General features: G+C 56.4%; 8 protein-coding genes across 8 annotated transcripts; 3 read left to right on the forward strand and 5 right to left on the reverse strand.

Moving 5' to 3' along the window:
• Nucleotides 1–1,071: 1,071 nt before the first annotated feature.
• Nucleotides 1,072–2,511, forward strand: IWZ02DRAFT_211104 (ribonucleotide reductase inhibitor-domain-containing protein). Its single transcript, XM_066762693.1, has one exon. The coding sequence runs from the start codon at nucleotides 1,373–1,375 to the stop codon at nucleotides 2,270–2,272; it is 900 nt and encodes a 299-aa protein (XP_066624685.1). The 5' UTR covers nucleotides 1,072–1,372; the 3' UTR covers nucleotides 2,273–2,511.
• A 548-nt stretch (nucleotides 2,512–3,059) lies between these two features.
• On the reverse strand, nucleotides 3,060–4,825 carry IWZ02DRAFT_468634 (alpha--amylase-like protein; the record flags this gene model as incomplete). Its single annotated transcript, XM_066768643.1, has 4 exons — nucleotides 3,060–3,627; nucleotides 3,697–4,528; nucleotides 4,602–4,754; nucleotides 4,813–4,825. The coding sequence occupies 4 exons, from the start codon at nucleotides 4,823–4,825 to the stop codon at nucleotides 3,060–3,062; spliced, it is 1,566 nt and encodes a 521-aa protein (XP_066624686.1).
• A 1,261-nt stretch (nucleotides 4,826–6,086) lies between these two features.
• IWZ02DRAFT_211232 (mitochondrial carrier domain-containing protein) lies at nucleotides 6,087–7,440 on the reverse strand. The gene is made up of 4 exons (XM_066762696.1): nucleotides 7,223–7,440; nucleotides 6,739–7,158; nucleotides 6,387–6,683; nucleotides 6,087–6,333 (listed from the first exon to the last, which is right to left on the reverse strand). Exons 1-4 carry the CDS (start codon nucleotides 7,339–7,341, stop codon nucleotides 6,261–6,263), a joined length of 909 nt encoding a protein of 302 aa, XP_066624687.1. The 5' UTR covers nucleotides 7,342–7,440; the 3' UTR covers nucleotides 6,087–6,260.
• A 278-nt stretch (nucleotides 7,441–7,718) lies between these two features.
• Nucleotides 7,719–9,415, reverse strand: IWZ02DRAFT_211225 (uncharacterized protein). Its single transcript, XM_066762695.1, has one exon. The coding sequence runs from the start codon at nucleotides 9,144–9,146 to the stop codon at nucleotides 7,845–7,847; it is 1,302 nt and encodes a 433-aa protein (XP_066624688.1). The 5' UTR covers nucleotides 9,147–9,415; the 3' UTR covers nucleotides 7,719–7,844.
• On the reverse strand, nucleotides 9,303–11,452 carry IWZ02DRAFT_447034 (phosphatidylserine decarboxylase-domain-containing protein). Its single transcript, XM_066767262.1, has 2 exons — nucleotides 10,970–11,452; nucleotides 9,303–10,921 (listed from the first exon to the last, which is right to left on the reverse strand). The coding sequence occupies exons 1-2, from the start codon at nucleotides 11,359–11,361 to the stop codon at nucleotides 9,685–9,687; spliced, it is 1,629 nt and encodes a 542-aa protein (XP_066624689.1). The 5' UTR covers nucleotides 11,362–11,452; the 3' UTR covers nucleotides 9,303–9,684.
• Nucleotides 11,453–11,792: 340 nt separating this feature from the next.
• IWZ02DRAFT_489100 (uncharacterized protein) lies at nucleotides 11,793–14,527 on the forward strand (the record flags this gene model as incomplete). Its single annotated transcript, XM_066769535.1, has 2 exons — nucleotides 11,793–12,014; nucleotides 12,068–14,527. The coding sequence occupies 2 exons, from the start codon at nucleotides 11,793–11,795 to the stop codon at nucleotides 14,525–14,527; spliced, it is 2,682 nt and encodes an 893-aa protein (XP_066624690.1).
• A 1,333-nt stretch (nucleotides 14,528–15,860) lies between these two features.
• IWZ02DRAFT_211344 (glycoside hydrolase) lies at nucleotides 15,861–17,614 on the reverse strand. Its single transcript, XM_066762698.1, has 3 exons — nucleotides 17,308–17,614; nucleotides 16,677–17,253; nucleotides 15,861–16,611 (listed from the first exon to the last, which is right to left on the reverse strand). The coding sequence occupies exons 1-3, from the start codon at nucleotides 17,410–17,412 to the stop codon at nucleotides 15,938–15,940; spliced, it is 1,356 nt and encodes a 451-aa protein (XP_066624691.1). The 5' UTR covers nucleotides 17,413–17,614; the 3' UTR covers nucleotides 15,861–15,937.
• Nucleotides 17,615–18,647: 1,033 nt separating this feature from the next.
• Nucleotides 18,648–20,077, forward strand: IWZ02DRAFT_368368 (uncharacterized protein; the record flags this gene model as incomplete). Its single annotated transcript, XM_066764374.1, has 3 exons — nucleotides 18,648–19,439; nucleotides 19,490–19,755; nucleotides 19,804–20,077. Coding segments are annotated over 3 exons (1,332 nt in total), but the record flags the coding sequence as incomplete, so codon positions are not given.
• Between the last annotated feature and the right edge of the window lie 918 nt (nucleotides 20,078–20,995).

Genomic DNA, 20,995 nt, shown 5'->3' on the forward strand with positions numbered 1-20,995 from the left:
TCTGCTGACCTAATGCAGAGCAAGCCATTGCACCTCCACCTCTGTTGCCTTTGCTCAGTGGACTGAGTTGGGGGACTGATTCGTCCGAAGTTCAATAGAATGGAAACTCAAGTAGCCCATTTCGACGCGTGTCTTGTGTATATAGAGACGACCATGAGTGCAGCATGTCACTACTGAAAGTGCGTATCGCCATTGAATCGTTTCAATTCCACGCAGCAGAACAGACGGGGGATTGTTGATTGATTGCATGTTCGAGCGTTCTCGACAAAGCGCCTGCGTCTAGTGCTACTGCCCATGCGGACTGTCAATGCGAACGGCGTCGTCGGCGAGCCTAGCAACTGCGATTGCGTCTGAAATATGCAAATGCCTGCCTCCTGTGACGTTTGTTTGCGTCGACGCGGTTTTGGAAGGTGAAACTAGCACCTGGTGTGCAGAGTGTTCGCAGCGTGATGTCACGCTGCCCATCCATAGTTCCGTCGAGGGCTGCAGGGTTGCAAGATATCTTCAAGTGTATGAAACCATTGGCATTGAGGGACAGGGACAGAACTGTGCTGCAAGGTGTGCAAAGTTTCTTGCAAAGAGGACAGACTTGGGGGTAGTTGAGTGGTTGGGTCCCGTCCCTATTGAGAATCCGCGGCCAAGCTAAAGCGGAGTTTGGTAGAACAAAAGGAGCAATCAGTGTAAACTATTAATAGGACCCACGGTTGCATGCTAAGCGGCATGCATATGCACGGGTGCTGCACGAGCTACAAGTTGACAGAGGTCAATAGTCGAGCAATTATAGGTTTGTCGGACTGAGAAGCCGTTGGGTTTGGGCAACTCATGTAGGCCGTCAGCTGTTGCCAATGGCCTGGCAGGATTGATTAGCCAAGGAAGTGGACAGGACAGCGTTGAACACAGATGAGTGTATCTTTTTGGCAGCCAACAGGATGGATGCATGGGACGTGGGCGCAACGTCTTGCTGGCAGACGTTATCGAGTCACAAAGAGCGCGCGCAATGACGGGGACCGAGGGACGGCGTGGTCAATGGTCGACGCATAAGTACCCGACTGAGGTCAGCTTAGGTTTGGGTTTGCAGCAGAGGGAGGTGAGGTGGTTGATTAATGTCGACAGCCCGCAAATTGCCTTTCCTATTAAGCGATAGCCCCGACGCGCTTTCCTTGCACGCGACGCGCGAGCCAGCCTCTTTTCCCATCCTCCTCCCCACCACCACCACCACCACCACCACCACCACCACCACCATCCACCATCCACTCAACTCTCACCACACATATTAGCTCCAAGCCCAGTGCACGTCTCCTTCGAACAGCTCGCCTGTTCCTTCGCCTCTCAATTCGCAACCAACCTGCACAACCCAAACTAAACGCCCACCATGTCGCCTTCTCAGCACCGCACCAAACGGCCCTTTCAGCCCTCCATCACAACCTTTTTCGCCCGAAGCGACCGGTCTGACATCGACACGGCTGCTTCGCCATCACATGGTCCTTCTCATCAGCAGGGCATCCAAGTGCTCCCAGCAAACATCCAGGCTTCGCTTTTAAACGTGGGCATGCGCGTCCGCAAGGCCGTCCCCGAGGGATACCAAACACACACCAAGAAGATGGCGCCCGTTTTCACCTCGACCACAAGGCCACCCACGGAACCCATTCACAACCGTCCAGCAGAGCTGCTCCCTTTCTGCGGCCTTCACAAGACGGGCGGCCTCGCTCTGCAGCCCTCGCCCATCATCATCTCAACGGCGCCCGCGTCCAACAACGGCGTCGCGCCAGCCAACGACGCGCAGCCTCTCGGCGCTCATGATCCCACGTTCGACCCGGCCCACTTTTCCTTCTCATCCGACTCAAACGCATCCATCATCTCGACCGACTCGCTGCACGCCCCACTCCCAACGAACAAGCGCCGCTTCGTCGTCGACGACGACTCGTCTTCCGACGCCGACGATGAGAGCGAGCACGTCGCGAAGAACACCTCGGCGCGCCCACTCTTCCCAAGCATCAATACAGACTTTGCCGTCGACGCGTTTGCGCACGACGACGTCCAGGTCTCGCCTCGCACAAAGTACCCCGTCAGTCACACTGTGATGCCAGATCTGAGCGGTGGATTGTTGAGGCCACTCGCGCGGCCGCGGACGCGCAAGAGAGACGGCATGGGCGGCGTTGGAGCCGGACGGCGACACGCCATCGACGGCGGTGCGGTGGACTTTGAAGAGGCGGATTTCTTGCGGCCCTGTGAGTGGCGCGAGGACAAGGAGATTGAAATGGGCGGCGTATAGTCAGGAAGAAGGCGCGAAAGGAACGATATCTTCTACAGTACTGTTTATATTATACGGACGGCTTTCAAACTCTTTGGTTACTGGTCGGGCAATGGCTGGTCGGTTTGGGTTTGGGTATGGTTTGGGATTTGGATGGATACGGACGGACAACGACTCACTGCACTTCCGAAGGGATTGATCGACAGACGGATGGAAAGCAGTGATTGCGGACGGCGTTCTTGGGATCAAATCACTTACGAAGGCTGCGACATGTACGACTTTCCTTTTGCGCTTTTGGGACATGGAAAACTTCAAAGCACTTTTTCTCTTTCTCTCCCTCTTAGTATGGGCGGCAATGTAAGAGGGACAGACAGGTCGACGACACAACACGAGATGCGGATAGTGGTAGAGGTAATGAGGGGCCCCATAGGGCGCGGTTTGAATATTGCACAGCAAGCGAGGGCTTTGATCAATGTACAAAGACTGTCATTTCTCTTTCTCACTCGCGTCTCTGTGGGGGTGAAGCGATATTGCCAGTCCTTTTACCTCTTCTACAGGATGACTCAATGAAGCTTGCTTTTGTCACGGCTACTCGTCCGCACACATGGTTTGATTTTCCAAGTGAGATTCACGATCGTGATTGAAGTTATCGGCATTGCAAACTACCTACCCATGGAAGATAGATGTATGATGAGGGAAAAAATGAAGCGGAAATGCTGCGGATTGGCTCCAATATTACCATGGCCGATTCGTCGTACCCCCCTCTCCTTCGCCATCTCGCCTTCTGCCGCCCACACACCCAACCCACTCACGCCATGCTATAAATCTCGGTATCAAACTGGACAGGAAAGCCCTCGCGGCCCTGGGCATCACTCCTCACCCAAACACTCACACTGCACTCGCCGCAAGTAAACTCGCCAAAGCCATCCTTGCCAATCTCGACGCGGGCCGGCTGATCGCCGTTCCTGGCCCAGCCGAGGACGTCAGTCCAGACGGAGCCGGCCCAGTGCTCGCCGACGAACATGCGCTTCTGGCTGGCGCCGGCGTTGCTCATGACGACGGCGCAGCCGCCGTCGCCGCGGTCCCACGTGCCGCGCCGCACCCAGCCCACGCAGTTGGCGTCGTCGCTCCAGTAGTCGTCGCAGTCGCCGTACGCGTAGAGCTGCCGCGCTTTGATCAGGGCTGGCAGCACGCCGCTGCACGATGGCGGTTCGGCGTCGGTTGAGTAGCCTGGGAGGAGCCCGTAGAGGTCGCCGTGGAAGATGCAGGGGTAGCCGTTGGGTCGCAGGAGGATTAGCGCGTAGGCGAGGGGTTTGAAGAAGGAGGACACGGGCGTGGCGACGGTTTGGCCGGGTTGCGTGTCGTGGTTTGTGACGCTGGGGGTGGTGGTGGTGGTGGTCAGGTGGGAAAATATGGAAGGATTGGAGAAGGGTTGATGAGCTTACCAAGTGACGGCATTGTACGGCTCAACAGCAACGAGCGAATCATCAAAGATCTTGCGCAAGTCGGCGCGCTCCGAGTTGGAGGCGCGCGAAAAGTTGTACAGCAGTGGGGCGTCGAAGAGGGAGAACTTGTGGTGCATCTTCTCGAGCCAGGCCGTCAGCGTGTGCACGTTGCCGATCCAGAACTCGCCGACAAGGAAGACGCTGTTCTCGCCCAGCTGCTCGACCAGGTTGGCGACCCACTCGTTGGTGAAGCGCTCGCTGTAGTGCTGCACCGCGTCGAGCCGGAACCCCTTGAGCCCCAGCTCCTTGACGATCCACACGCCCCAGCGCTTGACGTCGTCGATGACCTCCTGGTGCGCGTAGTCGAGGTCCGCGTACATCATGTAGTCGGCGTTGCCCTGCTCCTTGTCGACCGAGTCGCTCCAGTGCTTGCCGTCGCCGCAGATTCTGTAAATGGCGCTTTTGTTGTTGGCCGCGTTGTAGTCGGTCCCCGTGAAGTGGTACCAGTGGTACTTTTGGCTGCTGTACTTATCGCCGCGGCCGGGAAAGTCGAAGCCCAGCCACGCCTCAATCTCGTACGCGTCGCTCACTTCGCGGTTGCGGTCGTTGGGATCCACCTCGATGGCCCGGCACTTTTCCTTATTGTCGGCCGCCGCCTTGTGGTTCAGGACTGCGTCCCAGTACACTCCGACGCCCACCTCGTTGGCCTTTGCGCACATCTCGCGCAGCTGCGCCAGGTCGCCCCATTTGGTCGGCACGCTGTTTTTCTGGTCGAATTCGCCCAGGTCGTAGAGGTCGTAAATATCGTAGCCGTTGCCATTGGGCGAGGAGCCTGCACATCACGAGGCGTCAGATCGATTTTGTCTTCAATGCACCCCAGCTCGTCATGCGCCTCCGTGCAGTACCTTTGCATCCGGGAGGAATCCACATGTTGGTGATGCCAATGCTCTTCAGCGAGGGGAGCGCGGCCGTCAGCCGCTTCCAGTGCTTGCCATCGGCGGGCACATTCCACTCAAAGGCCTGGAGAAGGGTTGCGTTCTCCTCCGTTGGCTTGCGGTCTTGACCCGGGAAAGAGTTAGCTCACAAGCAGTCGAATCGAAGTCAGCGCAGACGTACCAAGGTCGCCCATGTCTGTTGAATGGCAGGTGCAAAGGAGGGGAGGAAGCGATGTGAGAGGCAAGGCGCGACGACCAGTGGAGCGGAGAAGGATATGAAGCCAACGCACCGCACCACCACCAAGGCAGAGTGCAGGAAGGGGGACAGAGAGAGAGAGAGAGAGAGAGAGAGAGAGAGAGAGAGAGAGAGAGAGAGAGAGAGAGAGGAACAATGGACCAAAAGAGGATGACGGACAAGTGCTGTAATCCTCCACAGCGCTATCGTGCCACGCACCTTACCTGGGTGGCTGCACCCCAACTAAAAAAACCAGGCCAACAGAACGAGCAACCCTGCTGCGCAGTTACGCAGGTAATTTGCCCGTACTGAGTATGCTAAGAACGGTCGCTCCCGCCAAACCCTGGTCTAGTCGCTGCGCAGAAGCTGAGTGGCTGCCGTTTGTCCCGCTCGGCTTTGGAGTAGCAAAGACACACACCATGCAGAGCTGTGCTGCTGATGAGGTGGGCGTGCGAGAACGTGCGACCAGGATGTCGATAAGAGCGCCATTGACGTTGGGAGGGGCACCACGAGGGAATGGAACCAGAAGCGCGGCGCTCCGACGACCAACCCCCATGCCATCAGTCAAAGTAGCTAGGTAGGTACATGTAGCTGGGGCCCGGGCCTGGAACGCCGCCGTCGACTCGTGCAAATGTGCTTGTCGCCAATTGGAAGCTGACTGCTGATGGGATGGGGTTTGTTCGTTGTCGCATTCCACAAGACGGCTGCAGCTAGATGGGATTTGGTGCTTACAGAGAGGTCTGCAACATGAAGTGAGTGCATCGAGGGCGTTTCTTTCCTCTGCCCGGCGCTAAAACGCGTCAAAGGAGCCGAACGTTTATGCAACACATGCTGATCACATCAGGAACTACTGCTGAGATGGGATTAAGGATTTCTACTTACAAAAAGGCTGTCCTCCCCCACGTTTGACACTTGCAGCTGAATCCAAGCAGCCTGCAGGACATGCTTTTGCTGCACTCGTGCTGACGCCCATGTGGACCTCCATGAACAAGAGCAACTCCTGTAAAACGCAGCAATACGCACCCGATTTGACGTAAGAAAAACCATTGCATCTATAATCCTAGCTCATTAGATTAGCGGCCTCCACAGAACCGAATCCCGCCTTTTTCTGGCCCGGGAGATATCTATTCTATAACAAAACGACCTCTCCCAAGAGTGGACAAGACGAGAGCCGGCCGGAAAAATGCTCATAAACAGACTGAGAATTGAGTAAAGAAATCGAACATCCCTCCACTCGATTCAGCCTGAGTGAAAGGGCCTCTGAATTTGGCTCCTCCAACGCATCTTCCACTTTCCTAGGTCCCAGACGTCTTTACTGCATCTATTTCGTAGGGGCAATCTCGACACCGCCGACGGCACCAATGGCCTGGCAAGAATTTTAGTTGCGATCCACATTACACAGAGGACTTTTTGCTTACCTTCTTGATGTCACCGTAGATGGCGAACTGACCAGCAGTAAGAGTACCACTGCGATTCAGATTAGCAACAGCCAGCACAACTCGAGAACTGGGAATACATACACCATGAAGAGACGAGCACCAATACCAGCGTAAGAGCCCCGAATACCGAGCTCCTTGGCAATCTTGATCAGACGGGAAGTGGTACCCTCACCGGGCGCACCCTTGGTCTTGTTGATCTTGGAGAGCATAGTGTCGGCGGGCTGGGAGACAATGGCAGCAGCGAAACCGGCAATCAGACCAGCGCCGAGGTTGGCAACGGTCTGAGCGGGGCCGGACATGGTGTTCTTGTCGAAGCGCTTGAAGATGGCCTCGACGACCTTCTCGTAGACGACGAACTTGGCCATGGTGTAGGGAACCCTGCAGCGCGTCAGAACATCATTTTATCCCAAACCAGAAGAGTCCAGCAACTTACTGCTTGAAGAGGATGGGACCGAAACCAGAGTAGAAGGCACCAACACCCTCGGTCTTGAAAATCCTTGTGAAACCACCAATCAGACCGTTGGCGAAACCGGGGTCAGAGACAAGACGGATACGGGTAGCCTCGAGAGGGCACAGGGCAATGTCGGCGAAGAATTCGGCGCAGGCGGAGGAGGCGAGGTAGACGGCGGTACGGTTGTTGGCGGCAGTCTCGTAGCCGAGGGCGTTGATGGACTGCTGCTTGAAGAATTCGTAACCTCCAAACTTGAAGGCACCCTGGAGGAAGTAACCAGCGAAGGTAGGGCCAACACCAGTCCAGACGGCACCGGCACCCTTCTCAGCAATGATCTGGCGGAAGCCGCCAATCAGGCCCTTGTTGTACTTGACGGGGTCAAGCTGGATCGAAGTCTTGACGCTGTTGATGGAGCTGTCAGCCCTACCATGACATTATTCATGTCCCATTGGGATTGTCAACCTACACATCGACGGGAGTGAGAGCACCGTGGGTAATGGAGCAGCACACAGCGCCAGCAAAGGCGAAGCGGGAGTAGAGCGGGAGACCGCTCAGCTTGGGGGCAGCGTCCTGCTTGGTGGCCATTGCGACTCAGACGACGACAAAGGACGAAAAGGGACAAGAGGAGGGATGTAGTGGAGATGGAGAGGACGGGAGAGGGATATCTTGGGGTCTGGAGGTGAACGACGTTTCTTTAGCGGTAGGCAGAGAACTGGAAGGGAAGCTCGGGCAATTGAAAGGCTTGCGCCGAGCGGACGTCGTCGGCCGGGCGGGACAAATCGGAATGGCCCACTGCCGATGGGGGAACGAGGCCCACCCGACATCATCTCACCAATCTCAGAGCGACCTGCATTGGCCTTGCCCGTCTTCTACAGTATTCAATCTCTCCGTGGACCGGGCAGCAATACCCGTGGCCGCTGGCTCAGTCCTCGCATCCAAGGATCCCTGACCTGTCAGGGCAGTCCAGGACCAAGAGTAAGAGTGCATGTGGGTGGAAAATTCGACTCGCGGTGCCAGACTCCTGCATGTACCGTGAAATCTCTCCTCTTACGTCATTGCTGCTGCTGTCAGGCTCCGTTGTCAGGCTGTCAGGCGTTTACCGGACCTGAATTATCCCGCCTCTGATTGGCTCCAGTTCTCAACTCCTTCATCAACATCAAGTCCTTCGTCGCCCCAACCGCATCCACCGCCGCCAAAGCAACCCGCTCCAGTTCCTCGCCCATCTGCTCCGCCATGCCCACCACCGACCTCGCCGTGCTGCGCACCAAGTCCAAATCGTCCAGCGACACCACCATGGACCCAAAGCTGTCCGCCATCCCGAACCGGCGCTGCGACTCCTCACGCCTGGCCATCTTCCCCTGAACGTCTCTTGCCAGCAGCGCCCCCGCCGACCGCTCCACCCTCTCCATCACCTCCTCCGCCATGTCCACCAGCGTCTCCAACACCTCGACCTCGGGTCCGACAAAACACAAGCCAGATCTAGCCGTCGCCGCCACTTCGGAGTGCAGCTCCTCGACCACATCAACCAAGCTCAGCGGCGCCTGGATGCGCGTCTTGAGCTCCGCGCGCTGCCCATGGTACAGCAGTTGCAATAGCGCCAGCTCGCTCTCGTATTTCGCGCGCGGCGCCGCCAGCTGTGTCTGTGCAAACTCGTCCAGCACGTCGCGCCGGCACTCGTCGCCCATCTTGCGGTACGCCAGTCGCCGGAAGTACTTGAGGTTGGGCCCGTACAGCAGGCGGTCGAGCCCTGAAGACGTTTTGAGCCGCTGCTTGAGCGCCAACAGTGCGCGCCCCGTCTCTGTCTCGTAGCGCTGCGCCCAGCGCTCGCGCGTCCGCCGCTTCAGCCACGGCACGTCCAGCGGCGTTGGTGTCGTGAGGGTTTGCCAGGCTGCTGTCTCGTGGTTTGCTGTGCCCGTACAATTGTGGCGTACAATTGCTTCCACGAGCTCTCTGTATTCGCGAACATGACGGGTTTCAATGGCTTGTCCGTTGACGACGGTGCCGCAGAGCATGGGCTCCAGCTCGCTGCGTCGCCATGGCTCGTACGGCGTTTCGACCGTGCCCATTCGCTTTCGCAATGACGCGATGATGTCGACCGCCGTCGGCTCGGCCACAAGATCCGGGGGACCGCTTTCACAGTCTCCCCGGCTCTCAACACCCTCGTAATCCTCACATTCTTCGCTGCTAAAATCGTCCAAGTAGTCGTCAACGTCAAAGTCCTCGTCGAGCTCCGTCACGACGCTCCCAGCGCTGCCGGTACGGCCTGGATCGCTTAGAAGATCCTGCGCCATCTGGGAGAGCATGGTGAACGTGGTGGGCTCTTCGGAAGTGACGCCGAGCGCGCTGAGCAGGTCTTGTATGTCCATTGTGTCGCTGAAGGGTCGAGCCATGTCGACTGAGCTTCTGTCAATGTGAGAGGTGAGGCTGCCGTGATGTTTGTGTCGTTGAGGTAAACGACAGAGGAATGGCGGCGTGACCCAAGGTTGGTTTTGCTCGTGATGATTTGGAGGGGACTGGCTCTGGCAGTCACGTCAGATTCTCCAGCTCTCTCTCTCTCTCTCTCTCTCTCATGAATGTATGTATGTGCGTGGCTTAGGAAACGCTTCACATGCGCTGACCGCAGACCGTGATACCTGAGGCTTCCAATCCGTCCATGTATGCGCAGTCATTGGCAAGTAAGCCCACCAGATGGACAGTAACTCGGAACCATTGCTGTCTTTGACATGTTGATTGAAATCGCTGTACTAGCCTAGCCGACATGATCTATAGTCCTTGATGATAGCCAGACACTCTTTCACTGATATACAAGAAGAAAAGTTGTTTTACACCACAAGCCCCTGCTATCACGCAGACGCCTTACAAGCCTCTCCACGAATCATCTCCATGTTCCATTCAAGCAAGCGCCTAGCAAATGCTGGTGTTTTATTTTCAGTCTTCGTCGACGAAGCCAATGGCCTGGCCGACCTTGACTTTCTGGCCCTTTTCGACATTCCACCTCCAGCCGCCCTTGAGGCCGCCGAAGCCCTCGTCAAAGGTGCCCGTGCGCTGCGGCTTCGGCGCCTCGAAGACGAGGACAATGGTGGAGCCGAGCTGGAAGCCGCCCATTTCCTCGCCGCGCTTGAGGGCATGGCCGCCGAGGATGTGGCTTGCCTTTTCGTACGTGGCCTCTGCGAAGCCCGAGTAAGGTTCGCCGCGCCTCTTTGCGTCTTCGGCGGCGCGGTCGGCGGCCGTGTCGGTCGTCAGGCTGTTGGTGCGCAGCTCGCGGTCAAAGTTGACGACGATGGAGCCGACGTTCGTGGCGCCGACGGGCGTGTACGAGAAGAAGCCCCAGCGCCATCGGCCGAGGAGCACGACGCGCTCGTTAAGCGTGAAGAGGCCCGGCAGCGTGCGCACGAGGTACGGCGACACGCTGTACAGCTCGCCTGCAAAGTGTCGGCGTGACTCGACGACCCAGCTGACGGGCGAGTGGAAGCGGTGGTAGTCGCCTGGCGCAAGATAGACGACGCAGTAGTACAGTGCCGTGGGCTTTTGTGTGCTCATGGGACTCCACCATGGCCGGCTGAGGGCCAGGTCAGCCCGCACTTCGGCCTCGGACGATGGCTTTGAGGACGTGGATTGGTCCGTCAGTTTCGCCTTTGTTGATTTTTCCCCACCGGAGAAGAGGTTTGGTAGCGTGTACGAGATGCCATTCACTCGAGCGAATTCCTCGTGCGCTTCGATGTACTCCTCGTCGCCCTCTCTTGCCCGGTCTGGACTTTCCTGCGCAGGCGCTTGGGTATTCGTCCAGTCAGTCGAGCCACGTGGGCTTGGCGGTTTTTCTCCTAGCAAGGCGTCCAAGCTATACGTGATGCCCTTGACCTGCTCAACTTCACCGTTGTCTATGGTGCCGAATTGGACAATCTTGCCATCGGCAGGAGATACAATTGCGTTGGGGTTGGGATCGATGGGACGGACGCCGGGCTTAAGAGTGCGGTAAAAGAAAGATGCAAGGTTTGGATAGTTGTGCAAATCCGGGTCTTCGACCTCGTCTAGGTTCACGCCGAATATCCAGGAGTACAGTTTGAAACCTGGAACGCGTAGCGAGTAGGGGATCTCGAGCTCGTTGAAGCGACCCCAAAGACGAGACACGGCCTTGAGAGGAAGTGTTGACATGACTTGAACCTGCCTGCGGCACATCAGCTATTGCGCATCACGAGCATGAGTCACAGCCTACCAAGGACCACTGGGTCTGACTCTCTGTCGTTTGGGAGGTCGACCATCTCCATCGCCATATTCGCCTTCTGCGTCGGCCTGCTTCTGCTTTTCATCGCGCTGTATGCGGAAAAATTGGAATAATCCGAGAAAGCCGACGCCGAGGGCAATGGGAATGGGCTTCCACTCAGTCTTTGTCTTGGCTAGCGAGTCGTTCAGCCTGTCGCGAAACGATTGTTTGCCGTGTTGGTGGATGTGGCGCGCTGACGCAGTAAAGGTGCGGCTCGGGGGAGACAGTCGGAGATGGTGCGGAGGAGAGCATGGCGGAGAAAAAGATGGCTGGGGTCGGGTTGGTCGCAAGATCAGCCGGGCGGTATGGGGAAGCCGGTTGTGCCGGATCCCGTGGATGGCCATGTTCAGCGTGGCATGGGGAGGGAGAGATTGAGGTCAGTGTCAGTTGTGGTGACAGACGTGGAGGAGGAGGAGGAAGCATTAGGTAGGTAAGTAGCCCAGCAGTGCGATGACGCTGCGGGTTCCGCCGCGGCGGGACGCTTCGTTCCTTCGGTTGGATTCGTTGAACCCTGCGCCCGCCCGGTGATCAATCAGCTCCCGCCCGTCAGGTCCACGTAGCCCACAAGGTTATTATTGTTTGTACATCCATCTACGTCTTCTCTTGATACTCACTCCACCTGTCCCTTTCCTAGCGCCTCGTCTCCCTGCGTGCCTTCTCTCGCCTGTCTGGGCGGTCAGTATTCTGCCGCCGCTGGCTGGGGTATCCGCTCATTATCTCACGGCGCTGTTCATCGCCGTTTCCACCAAACCCTCACGACTCTGGCGACGATATCATGGCTGATCAGCCCATTGACGTGCGCGTCTTGTCGCCCATTCCCGAAGCTGAAGGTGGCATCAATTTCCCCTCTCTTCCGCCCTCCACCACCATCCGCGAGCTCAAGCTCAAGATTCGCGATGCACTGCCATCCCATCCCGCGCCGGAGCGCATGAGGATCATCTACTTTGGCCGTGTCGTCCAGGATAGCATGACGCTGGGCAACGTTTTCCATGAAGAGGTACTGCAACTTCCGTTACGCATTTTCCTCCCAGCAAGCTGACAGTACGGCAGACGCTGCAATCCACGGGAAGACGAGGCAACCTGCACATGGTGCTCAGCGAGGCTCCAAGATCTTCCACCGCTCCGCCAAATGCTGCGCATCCCTTGCCGCGCCCACCACAGGCCCATGCTGCTACTGCTACCCAGCGACCGCAATCGCAACCTCCTCGCGCCGATCGGCTTCCAGAGCAGGGTCCGAACGGCATACCCAACCCCATTCAGATTCAACAGGCCATGCACCACACCATCCAAGCTCTACACGAGGGAATGATGCCTCCTCAAGTGGGCGGTCCAATGCCTCCTCCAGTCCACTTTGGACAACCAACACCGAATCACATCCAGGAAGCGGGCCCGGAAACTTTGCGGGCGTTGCAGCAGGTATTGGGGTCCAGACCGCCCACACATGGCCTAGCTTTTCAACAACAAATGAACCTGCCTCTGCAAGCTGGCCAGCCTAATATTCCACATCGACCTCTGGCCGCCGCCGCCGCCGCCGACGTTGCCTGGCACCCATACCCGAGAAGAACAACTGAGCGAGTTGAAGGAGACGGTCACGAAGAACAAGGAAATCGTGCGAGATACGCTGTAGAGGCCTCTTTCGCGGCTATGCCTCCAATTGCTGGTGGTCTACCACCTGTGCCAATGGCCTATCCGTCGAATATGCCAGCGCACGCCCCTAGCCAACGCTCAATGGCTTTTACTGTTCCGCAACATCCCGCAGCCAACTTTCCTTTTGGCCCACAGGCTACGATGGCTATCGTCGCAGGCGCACAAAATGTTCCTTCGGATTTCATGCTGCAGGAGATTCGAGGCAATATGAGTACCTGCCAGTCCCATGTACTTCGGATCAACAACGAGCTGTTTCCCGCTGGCACCTCACCAGAAGACGTTGCTCGTCTGACTCCGGATAGGTTTCAGCGAGCTGCTACTCAACTAGAGCGAGTAAACTTGCTCTTGAATACCATGAATGCAATGATACAGGTCCTGGTTACCACTCCTGAAGGTTCGCGTAGCCGCGAGATTCTGACGTTGCAAATGGAGAATGAGAGAATGCGGAACATGACGAGGCGCCTGATTCAAAGCATGGGTCACCACATCACGAGAATGAGGAGGGCTACCAACGGAGAAGCGCCCACAGAGCACCCGAATCCTCTGGCAGGTCGTCCAGTAGACAGCCGGACTCCGATGACCGGCCTCGGAGCCTCGACAGGTGCTCCTCAAGCTGGAACTCTTCCCCTTGGCGTCCAAAGGCCCCCTCGTCCGAATGCGTATCAGCTTATTGGACCTGATGGGTCACGATCAATACTGTACTCGGCCCCACCCGCTTTCAATATATCGCCAGACGAGTGGTATGAAAATATGGCATATCAGCGCGCCTTGAGGGACCTAGTCCAGCTCTTGACTCAGAATCAAGGGCACCTCATCAATACGTCTGCGGTACTTCAGCAAAACCCCGCTCTTGCTGCGCTGGCTGGTGGTCCTCCACTGGGGGGGGGTCAACTTGATGCAGTCAGGGCTCTTCTAGCACAGCCCGCCGCACAGCAAGCACATCCCGCGCAGGCTGCGCAGCCGGCGGTGGCAGAACCAGGCCTGAACCCAGGTCAAGGTCCAGAGGCGGGCCCAGCAAACGCCGCTCTGCCTCTTGGTGCCATTGCAGCTCATTTTTGGCTTCTACTCCGGATTTTCGGCATGCTCTGGCTCTTCAGCGGTTCCGGCTGGAGACGCACCCTGATGATGGCCTTTTGTGGTCTCGTGGTCTACGTATTCCAGGCGGGAATTTTCGGTGCTGTTTTCGGAGACAGAATCGAAGGCATTAGAAGACACTTCGAGGCGCTCGTTGGCGTGCCTCCACAGCCTGGTGCTCAGGCTGGCGCCGGCCAGAATGTGAATGAAGGCCAGCAGGAAGCGAACGCAGCCGAGGCGTCACGAAGACGCGGAAGGGAGCCAAGCCCGGAGGAGGTTGCTCAGCGCATCCTGAGAGAGCGCGAGAACCAGCGCCGCACATGGTTCCGCGACACCATTCAGGGCGCCGAGAGGCTTGTAGCTCTTTTCGTCGCCAGTCTGTGGCCCGGCCTTGGAGAGCGCATGGTCGCTGCTCGTGAGGAAGCCGAAGCTCAGGCTCGTAGAGACGCTCAAGATAGAGAAGAAAGGCGTCATCGTGAGCAGCACGAAGCGCAACAAGCCCAGCGTGAGCCTTCGCAGTCTACAGAGGCCGCCAGCACGACTCAACAGACCGCTAGACCCACTGCTGACGCGAATGAGATAGCTGCTGCTGCCGATCGTGCCGACGAAACCACCACTCCCCTCGACAGAACCAGCGAGGGAGAACCAGAGCGCAAGGTCGACAAGGGCAAGGGCAGAGCTGTCGAAACCGACTCAGAAGCGGCTACAGTCGTGACAGGATCTAGTGAGCCATCTTCCTCTGCTGGTCCGGCTACACGTCGCCAAGTTTGGTCCAGCAACCAAGAGTGATCAAATCCACGGTTGACTCCTCGAACCCTCTTCTTTTTCCATGTGTCAAGTCTATGTCGTGACAATATCGACGTACACATCTCGGGCATAACCTCAGGTACCGGTGGCCTGCATAGTCCTCGGAACTGTGCTCAGAACTTCCGTTGGCGATGTCCGTTCGTCAAGCAATACTCTAGTCTTCACCATGAAGTTGCTCTCGATCACTTCGGCGTCTCGTTATTTGACGATAGTGCTCGAAGTCTGACCACAGGCTTTCGTGCGATGTCTCTTCGTTTGCGTCCGCTACTTGGAGCAGCTCTAGTCCTTGGTCGATCCGCCCTTTTCGACTCTATAATATCAACCCCAGTTCTTGCTTCTACTCCAATCCGTTTAGCGTGCACTAGTAATCTCGCTTTACCTCTGCGTCGTCACCAAACAGAGGAAGAGCACCCGTCCCCAGAGACAGGCGTGCTGAAGGCATAGCGAAGGCGTCTTGGGCTTAATGACGGAATCACAGTCTGCACTTTTGAAAGAGTCATTTGGGACGGTGGGCGGGTTGTAGTTCTAGGAAGAATTTTCGATTTCAAAAAATTGATGCTCATGCTTGCTTTTAATGTTGGATCGAAAGAACGCCATGACGTGCTTGACGGGGAAGCTCCGTCTCTTGCAACCGAGTAGCGCTCAACATCGAGAAAGCTGAGGTGGTCGAGGTTGACAGACGAGGTTGGCACTTCGCCCAATTGACTGATTGACGAGAAAGACACTTGCCCAGACAATTGAGGTTGATAAAGGAATGACACCAAAGACATTGGCGGTGGTACTTGTTCTGTCGCCTTTTTCGCCTGCGCGTCACGCGTCTCGCTTACAAGCATGAAGTACCCCAAGACTCTTCAACAAGAAGAGAGGGAAGGCAGATATTCTTCAGCAACAGCACCAAAGAGCCCTCCCTCCTCCTTCCCTCCCTCACCAAGCCAGGTCAACTCAGCCAGCCAGCCAGCCATCCAAAACCGAGAAAAAGGAAAACGAAAGCAAAGGAAAAACGCAAAAGAGAAGAATCGAACCAACGCCTCGACGAACTCAGGCGTAGCGCTTGCGAATTCAAGGCATAGATCGGGCCGAAGATCTGATGTCCTGAAGGCGCAATTGCTACGGGAGAATCTGCGAGACTCACCCCCCGAAACTCCTCTGCCAGGAGGGATAATCCACATGCATGCCCCGAGTGAGGTGCTGCGGAGGGATCTTGGTTCGTGCTTTGGACGTCGCGTTTGTGGGTTATAAAGGTAAGAGATGGAGTTCTTGCTTGAGAGAAGTGGAAGAAGATACAGTGGAGATGGGTAAGTAGGTGGTTGAGCCATGTCGTCTTAGGTTGCTTTCGTCGTTGACTCCATGTTCAATTCATTGTTTTGCTCATACTCAAATCTACCTAACCCCCTACGCAACATGCACAACCTGACAGTTAAAATTACACGTCCCATCCGTCTCAGCCACGACATCAACAGTGCCGCTGCCAGCACCCATCACGCTGCCATCCGCCCTGACGAGCTCGACCTTCTGCGCGCCCAACTGTATGCCAGGCACGCTCTGCGCATTCAGCCCCGCGACGCCCGGCACCGACGCAATCACGCTGCCGCCGCTGTGCACCTTGATCGTCACGCCCTCGGTATCCTGCGGAAGCAGGACAGCAAAGTTGACAGCATCCAGGGCATTTTCCCAACCGCTCGGCTTGCCGAGGCTGTCGCCGCTGCAGCTGGCGCTGGCCAGCAGCGGACGGTACCAAAAGGCGGCGGCGAAGTCGCCAAAAGGCGTGATGGCCGCGACGTCGGTGGCACCGCTCTTGTAGGCCGAGATGAAGGGCGCGATGACGTCTTGCCATGCGCTGTGGTCGTAGCCGTTGGCGTAGGCTTGGATGTCCGGGCTCGACGCGATGCTGTCGGCCCATACGTTGCCGATGTAGTGGCTCTCGCCGCCGTCGTTCCATGTGATGACTTCGACGAAGTCGGGCTGCTGCGCTAGCACTTGCGCCATGCGCTGTGGTAGGTTGAGCTCGCCGCGGCGGTACCAGTTGCCAGAGCCGTTGATGTGCTTGAATTGGAGTGTGGAAAGGGCTGGTGTCGTCGTGTTAGTCGTTGGTCAAAGGGACGGACGCTATTGAGTAGGGTTCACCACTCACGCATCATGTACGGCTTGTCGACAGCATGTGCCGCGCTTTGAGAACCTTCATCGACGACGGCACTGACGTTGCCAGACCCCGTGTCTGTGGTCGGCCACGCAGTCTCCCAGCTGAAGACTCCATCGACCACGTCGTAGGAGCTGAAGAAGTCGGACGTGTATCCCGAGCCGCCCCAGTCGTCAAAGTCGGGGACGAAGAAGGGGGTGATTCCGTCGTCACTGAGCGCCTGTTTGAGCTCTGCTTTCCAGCCGGCGTTGGCTGACTCGTATCCATAGTTCAGGATGGCGCCGTCGAACGTGCTCACAAACGGCAGCTCGTTGTGATGGTAATACGACTCATTGGCATGGTATTGCTTGAACAGGGGGAGGAAGGTGGCGACGTTGGTCACGACGGCCATGTCGAAGGAAAAGAAGAGTTGGAAGTCATTCTCGAATGCGGCATCGAACAGCCATTGGATCGAGTTTAGAGACCACGAGTCGACCACGTTTTGAACATTCAGAGCAAAAGCATCAAAGCCCACAGCCTTTGCTTGTTTGACGTCGCTTCTTGCCTGGTCGACACCGGACATGCCACCGACCTATCAAACCGTCAACACTTGCTCGACGCATCGAAGCTTCCAAGAAGATTGTACCATGTAATGCGCAAAAACATTCTTCAACTCAGCTGCGGATAAATCGACAAGGCAGGATGCACAAGCCAGAGCAGCAGCCAGGGGAGTGCGTCGGAACAAGAGCATGCTGTTGGCTGTCGCGATTCACGTCACACACCGCTGCTGCAAATCGTTGCTCCTAAGCGCCGACCCAGAATAAGATTGATTTTATATCTGAGAACGCTGCGAATGCTTCATGACAGTGTTGTTGCCTTCAGGCCCGAAGCGATGTCTAACACGCACCCGTGTGGAGACAAGAGTGCCGTTATGGACCCCAAGGCGCGAGATATCTTTGGCTGGTCGCCGCGGAGTCAGTGACACGACTGACCACTCGCTTGAGCTCGAGCGACATTGTTGGATTCACCGTGCGTAGTCTAGAGGATTCGAGATGATGAGTTTCGACAAGAAGGAGGAAGCTCGACAGGAGGCCGCCTTCCTTTGGAACTCAGAATAGGGTTGCGACGACTTGGTCAAACCACGAAAGACTTTTGAAGCGCTGCTCACCCAGTATAAGCTTTGCGGGCTTGATGGAGATGGTCGGGTCGGATCGTCCCCATGTTCGCCTCTTTGGCCGCAGATTGGCAATTAGAGCTCCGCCCCCACCCCGAACTCACCGTTTCAATCACCAAAACGGAGTCTGCGCCGATGGTAATGGGCCCAGTTGTAGTCCGAGTGGGTCAAAAAGTTCTCGAATAATATGTCTCGTGCATGCAAGCGATTCCTTCTCTCGAGCCGTGATAACAGACATCTCACCACTCGCGTTGTGTGGCGCTGCTCCTGCATTCTGAGCCTGGGGGTGAATTTTGACGCCGAGGGAATTCTTTAAGGAACTCCGACTCCAGCCGCTTTTTTTGACTGGCCGTTGAGTGCAAGGCAGGTCGGGTGCCCCCGACGACTTTACGCGCCCCGTCTTTCCGTCCATTGCCCCTGCTCGAGCGCAGCGACGTACCTGAAACCCCCTCCTCCAGACGCGAGGACTAGAGGTAGATCCACCCTCCCGCTCGAGATTCCAATCCCCCAAAGCTGAGGAGGTTTGAAAGCCCAAGATGAAGGCTTCATCGTGCTTCGTGGTCTCCACGATTGCGGCGGTGGCCGCAGCTCAGTCAAGCGGCAGTATGTGCGGAATCACTGGCCACAGACTCGCACTTGTGGACAACCGCCTCTTCTTTGCCTCTGGAAACTACAGTATGTAAACCTAGCAATTAGTCAAAGTTAGCAATGCTCATATGTTAAGCTTTCGCCGACAACAAGATTTGGCATAACACGTACGTACGCGTTTCCTCTCCAGAATAAGCCATTGACAATTGTTTATCAGGTCATACATGTACTGGCTGGACTTGGAAAATGATTTCTCAGTTGACGGCATGCTTGGGACAGACATTTTGTCCCAGTCCGATTTACCCTCCGAAGAATTGTCGAGTGGAGAAAGACAAGTGTCGGGCGGTGCTTCTGGGGCATTCTTCTTTGACCACACCAACTTGTATGCCTACGGCGGCTTCGTCGGCGCAAGCGTGAATGGGGTCAACAATTCGCTTTGGTCATACAACACAACTTCTGATTCCTGGAGCCTTGCACCCATCGACTCGGGCTCGATCAGCTTTGGCGACTCGACAGAAGGCATCTACGCGTCTGACCAAGCAACTGGACGATCGTGGATGACCGGTGGTTGGGAAATCGATTTCCAGGGCGCAAATGACGGCATGATTGCTTTCGAAACAGACAACTCTGACAACCTGACCCTGACATTCAAAAACGACGTGGGACTTCCCACTTTGAAAGGTGCCATGGTGTACACGAGGAAGGGCGAGCAAGGGACTTTGATCAGCTTCGGAGGAGACGACACAACGGACTCGCAAATTTACAACGGCCAAACCATCTGGAACGAGCGAAACATGGCCGACATCTTCATTTTCGATATTGCGTCCAGTACTTGGTACAACATCACCGCCACTGGCGACATTCCCGACCCGAGGATCGAATTTTGCGCTGGATTGTCCGCTGCGCCCGACGACTCGAGTTTCCAGATCACCATCCACGGAGGCTGGAGTCAGGAGAATACCATCGCACTGAATGACGTTCATGTGTTGACCGTCCCGGGGTTCCGATGGATCAAGGTGAGGCAGGCCGACTCCCTCCTTTCGCGACTTGTCTTACAAGATCGCAGGTAAACTCCACGGGAGACCCAGATACAGCAGACAACAAGTACGCTGGGCGCCACCGACACAAGTGCGAAGTTTGGAATCAAAGGCAGCTCCTCGTCGTAGGTGGTGAAGCTTATGCCAATGGGTCTGCACTAAACAACAACTGCAATGCCACCGCCCATCCGCCAATCAAGGTGTTGGACACAACTTCGTTTGTTTGGCAAACAGAATTCAAATCGAATCAGACGTACGAGGTTCCAGAAGTGGTATACAGAGTCATTGGCGGAAAGTAAGTATCCCTGTTTGCGCTGTCGATGGGTTTGCTAAAAGCAGACAGTTCGTCAGGTGGCGCCAATGTGACAGCACCCCAGGGAGGATGGAATTCGACCAAGCTGGAAAACGTCTTCAACCAGACGGTGGCCAGAGATACCTACGTGCCATCATCCGGGTCCAGCACAAACTCTCCGACGGCGACTTCGTTGAGCTTGCCGAGCTCAGGCTCATCAAGCCATGCAGGTGCAATCGCTGGCGGTGTCTTGGGTGGATTGGCCGGCATTGCGCTGATACTCGTGGGAATTTTGTTTTGGCTCAAGAAGCTCAAGAAGGCAAAAGAGTCCAGCCAGGCCAAAGACGCTCCGACGGAGAATGAAATGTCTCCAGACAGTGCTCGCGAAAAGCTGGATGGCTGTTTCAAGACGGAGGCTCCAGCCGATAACTACAGGCAAGAGCTCTCAAGTGATGGGCTGTTGGTTGAGAAACCTGCGGGGCCGACAGATACGGTCCATGAGATGCCGGAGAAATCAACTAGACGTAGCGTTCATGAGATGGCGTGAAGAAGAAGAGAAAGGATGACGGGCGAGGGTCGAAGTAGAAAGGTTAGACTGAGAATGGACCAAGAAACAGAAATTTGCTGATGCTGCTCTTGAGAAGAAGTCTTCGACAGGTTGGCCATTTCCTGGCGCAAAGGCGGTTGAGGATTGTTGTCTCGGTTTCCTTTGTTGGTGAGGGGAGAGGTGCTGACGGCGTGCAACTGCTTTCTGTGCCCGCCAGCCACCAATAATCAGTCGCTTTTCTCTTCCCTCCATCACCCCAGCGTTCGAAACGTCCCACAGCAGTCATGAGCATCAACGGAGTGAGGGTGGCACAGCTGGTTGGCATCACGGCCGCGACCGGCTTCGCAGGTACAGTAAGACGTCTGTTGTTTCCTGACCAGGCACCCCGCCTCGCTAATTCGCTGCAAGGTTTCAACTACGCTTGCTCCTACGCCGTCATCCCGACCATCCTCTTCGAATCCTCAGACACGCCCGACGAAGAAAGACAACTGATATCACGCTGGCGCAAGCTCTACAACACTGGCTACCGCATTTCTGGCCCCGTTGCCGTCACGTCATGCCTGAGTTTCGGCTCCCTCGCCTACCTCTCCGCGCCCTACTCCACGAGCATCCGTAACAAGTACATCGCTGCAGCGGTGCTACTGCCTTCGGTCATCTTGGTCCACACCTTTGTCCACATGCGATGGCTGCTTGGAG

This window comes from Phyllosticta citriasiana (genome assembly GCF_038021145.1).
Source record: "Phyllosticta citriasiana strain CBS 120426 chromosome Unknown IWZ02scaffold_4, whole genome shotgun sequence".
Lineage (NCBI taxonomy): Eukaryota > Fungi > Ascomycota > Dothideomycetes > Botryosphaeriales > Phyllostictaceae > Phyllosticta > Phyllosticta citriasiana.

Coding starts and splice junctions, on each gene's coding strand:
- IWZ02DRAFT_447034 (XM_066767262.1), bottom strand. CDS start 11,361: ATGGCCATCCACGGGATCCGGCACAACCGGCTTCCCCATACCGCCCGG. Junction 10,922..10,969: donor GTCAGACCCAGTGGTCCTTG/GTAGGCTGTGAC, acceptor GATGTGCCGCAG/GCAGGTTCAAGTCATGTCAA.
- IWZ02DRAFT_211104 (XM_066762693.1), top strand. CDS start 1,373: ATGTCGCCTTCTCAGCACCGCACCAAACGGCCCTTTCAGCCCTCCATC.
- IWZ02DRAFT_211225 (XM_066762695.1), bottom strand. CDS start 9,146: ATGGCTCGACCCTTCAGCGACACAATGGACATACAAGACCTGCTCAGC.
- IWZ02DRAFT_211344 (XM_066762698.1), bottom strand. CDS start 17,412: ATGCTCTTGTTCCGACGCACTCCCCTGGCTGCTGCTCTGGCTTGTGCA. Junction 17,254..17,307: donor ATGTTTTTGCGCATTACATG/GTACAATCTTCT, acceptor ACGGTTTGATAG/GTCGGTGGCATGTCCGGTGT. Junction 16,612..16,676: donor CGACAAGCCGTACATGATGC/GTGAGTGGTGAA, acceptor CGACGACACCAG/CCCTTTCCACACTCCAATTC.
- IWZ02DRAFT_211232 (XM_066762696.1), bottom strand. CDS start 7,341: ATGGCCACCAAGCAGGACGCTGCCCCCAAGCTGAGCGGTCTCCCGCTC. Junction 6,684..6,738: donor GGTCCCATCCTCTTCAAGCA/GTAAGTTGCTGG, acceptor GACGCGCTGCAG/GGTTCCCTACACCATGGCCA. Junction 6,334..6,386: donor GGTGCTCGTCTCTTCATGGT/GTATGTATTCCC, acceptor TCTGAATCGCAG/TGGTACTCTTACTGCTGGTC.